Source organism: Branchiostoma floridae, chromosome 9 (assembly GCF_000003815.2).
Source record: "Branchiostoma floridae strain S238N-H82 chromosome 9, Bfl_VNyyK, whole genome shotgun sequence".
Classification (NCBI taxonomy): Eukaryota; Metazoa; Chordata; class Leptocardii; order Amphioxiformes; family Branchiostomatidae; genus Branchiostoma; species Branchiostoma floridae.
Genome location: NC_049987.1, coordinates 11,945,226 through 11,950,873, shown reverse-complemented (window position 1 = coordinate 11,950,873; position 5,648 = coordinate 11,945,226). Strand labels below are relative to the sequence as shown.

Genomic DNA, 5,648 nt, shown 5'->3' with positions numbered 1-5,648 from the left:
ACCGGGTCACCCCTACTGTTCTCGATAGGTGTGTTGGGTTTTTATGTATGCCTTAGAAAACAAGGCTTTAATTTTAAAGGAGCTGAGAATGATATTTGACAAAGCCATGGTTTGGCACAATACTATCCAGTTTTGTGCAATGGTCTAGTTGTTAGTAACCCCATGGCTGGATCACACAGTCAGTGGGTTAGAAAATCCGGGGCCAAACCATGGGAGATGGAAATCTCAATGTGCATGCTCCTGGTAAGGCTGCACTCCTTGATAGGGGACAATGTACATTTGTATTTATAAGCCAACAGTGCCTTGTTCGGTACAGCCATACCTTGTACCTGTCTTTGCAAGGACCCAAAACATCTCGTCTATAATGTGAAAGAAACCTCAATTGAAGAGGTTTTCTTACACTGAGAAGAAAGATGCTACATACGCACAGTATGTTCATTGTACCAGGGAAATCCCCCTAGCTTTTTCAACAAGTACTATGAACAGTCTGAGTGTGTGGATAGAGATGTTTAAAAAAAACAACTATTTTCCTCATCTATTGATTAGGCCAGGCTATGCATCCATGCAACACAATGCATGATGACAGGTTATACCATGGACCAGAGGCCTCAGTGTTTACATGTGCAATTTTCTATCTTAAGTCCAAGATGCAGCAATGTTGTTACCTTCACACCAACTAAGACCCCATATGGAGGGACTGACTTTATGACATACTGAATTAATACACAATCAAATTTTTTCCTTCTTGGGCCAATACTGCAAAAGACATTGAATCACACAAATGTCACCTTTATTCAGGAAACAGCCAAGCCTTTATGCCACTTTTGACTGCACTTTGGTAACACAAACAGGGAAACACACCAACAGATATCAGATCACTTGATACTACAGTTTTTTTCACCTGTGCTTTAGCATCCACAAGCTGATCTTCACTTAGTGACGCCACCCAGTAATTTTGTTCAGTACTGCAGAATAATACATAAAAACATGGTAATTTGAAAGTATTGTACTCCCAGACACATACTTTTAGAACAAATGTTTATTAAAGTAGCTTTTTTAACCAACCAAGTGACTCACATATCAGTTTTGCTTCAGTTTGATACCTGTATTTGACACAATATAGTTGTTTTTGCTTTAGATCAAGCAGGTATTATTTTGGGCACATTGGCAGAGACACTATTTATCTGTAGGTCTAGAAAAGTCCAAATTTCAGTATGCCGTCCTTCGCTAGTGGGATGAGATGTTTTCTAAGAAGCTGGAACAGATCATCTCGTACCTGGGAAGTAACCAGAAATAAACAGGTTAAGAAATAGTTTATACTGCTTTATCTTGTACCTGCTACAGACAATTGTTTACAGCAGAAATAAGCATGAGGACATTAAAAACATCTTGCATTAACTCAAGACATGATATGTCAAGATATCAAATTTCTACACTTATCATCAACAAAATAGAATTACAGTGTTGAATACCTATAAAATTTGTTACCAGAAAGCTGATTTTGTGAATCTAAAACCTAAAGCAAAAGATGTCATGTAAAAGAGACAGGTAAAACAAAGGAATATAAGGAGATATATAAAGAGACTGTAACCATACCTCTGGAATGTCGCAGAGCCTCCTGAGTTTTACATCTCTGTAAGTCCAGTCTAGAACTACACACCTCACGTGGTCTAACCTGAGAGCATCTGATCACAAAACAGTGGGACACAATTTAAGGTGTTACAATTACAACAGCATTAATTTGATACTCTTAAACTTATATATATATATATATATATACCTGAGTTTCATTGATGTTAACATTCAGCCTGCTAAAGTAGCCATTTAGTAACTTGCACTAGGGTTAGGAAGTAGAGAGAATGTTAAAACTTTGATTTCATGTACATGTCATCTACCTGTATGGTCTTTGTTACCAGAGTCAGGCCTTTGTATAGTTGGCCGTTAACGGTTGTATCCCCTTATATACAGTTCAGTTTGGTTCAGTTCAGTTCAGTTCATCCTCAGAGCTCAACCCCAAAATAAGTACATTGGAGAATTTTTTTTTTAATTCAGCCATTGAAAGTTTAGAATTCCAAACTTCAACACCATCTGTGTAATGCAGTAACGACAATCTGAATACTACCATCACTGTCAGTGAGTGATCTCATGTCAAACTGTAGTGTATACTATAATCTATGTTTCCTACCTTCCTCCACAAGAGTGGCTACCCTCGCAGGTGTCCCCACAGCCAGGTGCGCCACCTGTTTAGACAGCTGTTCCACCTGATCTTGCACCTGAAAAAACAACAGGTTCATGTCTGAAATTCACACCCTCAGTAATGTCTCTTTTTCCTTAGTTCCCTAAATCATTTTACTATGAAAACATGAAATACAGGTAAGATCAATCATAAAAACTGTGAAAATCAAGCCACTGCAAACATTTTACATTGCATTATAGTTTTTTACCTTTATGTGTTTGGCAAACAGTTTTATAGATCTGGCCTTCCCTCTGAACGTTGCAGAATCTCTGTTGAAAAGAAAAACATGAAGGAAATGGTTTGCTTAGTCGTAGATGAAAAATTCATACCATTAAGTACAGTTTACCCTTTTCTTCCACATCATCATTGGACATAGAAATAAACAAATGGACATGCTGTATTTATAAAGTCTCCCTATAGTACAGTCACAATTACAATCTTAGAAAAGTACAGAAGACAAAAAGTGTTTGTGTTTCATTGGCTTGGTTATAACTCAAGCAAATGAATGTAACAACAATCTTCTTGGTACATGCTAAGCTGTCTTTCATGCTAAAGCTATGACATACTAAAACTCTGACAGTTACAACAGACCAACACACAGACAACAGACCTATTCAGATCAACAGCTCTCTTGGCTGCACCTGCCAAAACCAACACCAAAGGGGCCCCCTTTGCTTCATGGGGGTCTACAAGGGACAGCCAGTCTGGAACAACTATGTCATTGGAAAAAAAATTAAAACTATCAACATTCTGTGAAAGTGATGGATTTCTGTTCAAGGTAGAAATAAATGAACAAGTATGTTAAATAAGAGTACAATTTCTTACCTTCCTTCAGATATGATGAGATACTTGTGTGGGAGAGGTCATTTGGGGACAAGAAGTGATTGTCTGGAAAGAAGAAAATACAAGACAATCATAAAACACAATATCTTATTCATGGTTTTGTACTTACTGTTGCAGCCACATAATGGAGTATTCATACAATTAGTACTGTGGATCTTCTTCCAGGTACATATAATACATAAAATCCTATCTTACAGTTACAGAGAGCAATTATGAGAACAAATGGTATATAACTCTACATCTTGGTCATTATGCTGCACAATACACACATGGAGAACTTGTTTTGTCTTTTGCGGTTCACAAATTTCCAAACAGATTTAATGTTATACTTTAACAAAGCTAGTATGAATGTGACTAAAAATATAAAGGAAGGTAAACGGATGAAACCTTTAAGTCTCCCTACCTTCAAGTGTGAGTTCCTCCATTTCCACTGCTGTCAGCTCCATCTTCTGACCCCTTAGGAGAATTGACATCACATCAGCTGGGCTTGGGGTGGTAGGCTCAGAGGTAAGCTGCTCACTGATCTTCTTCTGTAAAACATAGGTTAGTCTTGTAAAACCTTCAACTGTATTTACAGACCACATTTTACACATTTTGTGACCTGTATTCATTGCTTGGCACAAAATTGCAGAAGACAGGCTGGTAACAGTTGGCAGTTGAAACATCACTGTATTTGGGTATCAGCTAGTTATGTTTCGAAGTGCACATTCACAGTGTAATGAACTGTGGGTAATATGTCAAAGTTAAACCCCTGGCAATACAATAGGAATGGTCAGGGCCCTTCAACCTGACGTATTACCCCCTTCAAACCATGAATGAGCTGAGACGGAAATATGCCTACCTTATTCCTCCTTCTTTTTTTCTTATTTGAGACACTTGGGTCAGGCACATCCTCATGTCTCCTCTTGACTGTGTCTTGGGCTGGTCTGGGTTTTGTGGCAGTCTTGGGAGTGGTCTTCTTCAACTTTGCTTTTGCTGGTTTACGGTTGTTCTCATTTGTTTGTGGAGGTTCAACTGGACAAATAGAATTCATCATATATAGGATGACTGTGTGGAACACGATGATGATGGTGATGGAGTAATATTGCTGGTAAATGGTAACAAACATAACGTTATCCACTTAAAATATAACGTTAAGTCATATAAACTTAAAGTTAACGCTAGCCCACTGCAGTTCCGACGACAATTCCACACCGCTGTCACCCTATACAAGCTCCTCAACGGTCACTGCCCTCCACACCTTCAAACCCTGATACCCAGAACCCGTGCGTCTGCTACCGAGTCACGTTACTCCCTCAGGAACAGCGACCACCTGACATCTGAACTCACTAAGTCCACCAGAGGCCAGAAAACATTCATCTACAGAGCAACAGCACTCTGGAACACTCTCCCTACTGCTACTCGCACAGCCACCTCCACTGCTTCTTTCAAAAGAAAACTGTGGGAATGTCTAGGCAACCCTTACGCATGGTAAATTAGTCATACACGTGTATATACTGACCATGACCTCTCATTGCAAATATTGTTGTCGATGATATGATGTTATATACTCCATTTTAGATGATATGTAAGTTATCCTACACCATGTACATACAAATGTTCTTTTTTTTTTAAATTTGTATTGTTTATGTGTTTGTCACCAGGGCTAGCCCTTTGTAATAGCCATAGGCTAGTTGGGCAGCCCTGGCTGTGTGTTCGGTGCAGCCAAACCAATAAATAAATAAATAAACGCTAGCCTACGTAAAAAAATCCTTGTTGAAAGAACGTGGATACTCTAGCATTTATTCAGATATCCGTAACTGTTATCAATGAGGTTAAACCTCCTGTTACTTATGATCAATAGATAATGCTTCAGCTTCCAACAAGTCTGGAAAAGATACAGAAACTTCGATATGGCCTCGTGTCCGAACAGGTCCTCTCCCACGTGCTTATATTTTTGCCGAAAATGGGGAGGGGCCCGAGGGGGGCAGGAATAAGGGTGGCATATTTTGGAACACGGAGCTTTGTGTACATTATTATCAAGTCCATATGAACACAACAATACATAAGGTATTAAAAACATAGAACTAGCCGGCAGCAAACCTTTCTTGCTTGCAGAATCATCGTCGTCGTCTTGCAACCACCATTCATCTTGCAAATCGTCTGCCATCTTGGACTTGTGTTGAACATAGCGGCTCATTCGGAGACCCTAAATACGAAACTTAAGATATCTTTGATTTATCCATCATTCTGTGAAAGACTTTCCCTCTATTTTATCCAAAATGATTCAATTCATTCTTTTGACATCGCATTGTACAATCTGCAGTCAAGAGCCGTTTCAAGAATGAGAGAAAGTTATTTTCGCCACTAAACTTTTGCAACGTTACTAGCGCCACCTAGTGACGTTCATGTTTATCACACCCATAGAGAGGAAAACAGTTTGTTGGTTTGTCAGTTTATCAGTTTAATATGTAGTAGGCAGTTTGCTGCATTTGAGGCCAACAGGCAAGTTTTCTTCCAAGTTTTATTCTAAGGAAGAATTAAGTGACTGGTAAATTATCTGTTACCGTTTGTAAATCTCCCAAACAAA

The 5,648-nt window shown here is 38.8% G+C and overlaps 1 protein-coding gene across 1 annotated transcript; it reads right to left on the bottom strand.

Annotated features, from left to right (window-relative positions):
- Window positions 1-1,021: 1,021 nt before the first annotated feature.
- LOC118423554 (protein CMSS1-like) lies at window positions 1,022-5,358 on the bottom strand. The gene is made up of 9 exons (XM_035831747.1): window positions 5,162-5,358; window positions 3,921-4,093; window positions 3,483-3,609; window positions 3,062-3,124; window positions 2,847-2,949; window positions 2,445-2,505; window positions 2,186-2,273; window positions 1,597-1,685; window positions 1,022-1,276 (listed from the first exon to the last, which is right to left on the bottom strand). The coding sequence occupies exons 1-9, from the start codon at window positions 5,256-5,258 to the stop codon at window positions 1,193-1,195; spliced, it is 885 nt and encodes a 294-aa protein (XP_035687640.1). The 5' UTR covers window positions 5,259-5,358; the 3' UTR covers window positions 1,022-1,192.
- Window positions 5,359-5,648: the final 290 nt, after the last annotated feature.

Bases quoted from the DNA above. Each gene is read 5' to 3' on its own strand.
- LOC118423554 (XM_035831747.1), bottom strand. From the start codon at position 5,258: ATGAGCCGCTATGTTCAACACAAGTCCAAGATGGCAGACGATTTGCAA. The intron at 2,950-3,061 runs GTAAGAAATTGT...CCAATGACATAG, and splicing joins CTCATCATATCTGAAGGAAG to TTGTTCCAGACTGGCTGTCC. The intron at 2,274-2,444 runs GTAAAAAACTAT...TTGTTTTTTCAG, and splicing joins TGTTTGCCAAACACATAAAG to GTGCAAGATCAGGTGGAACA.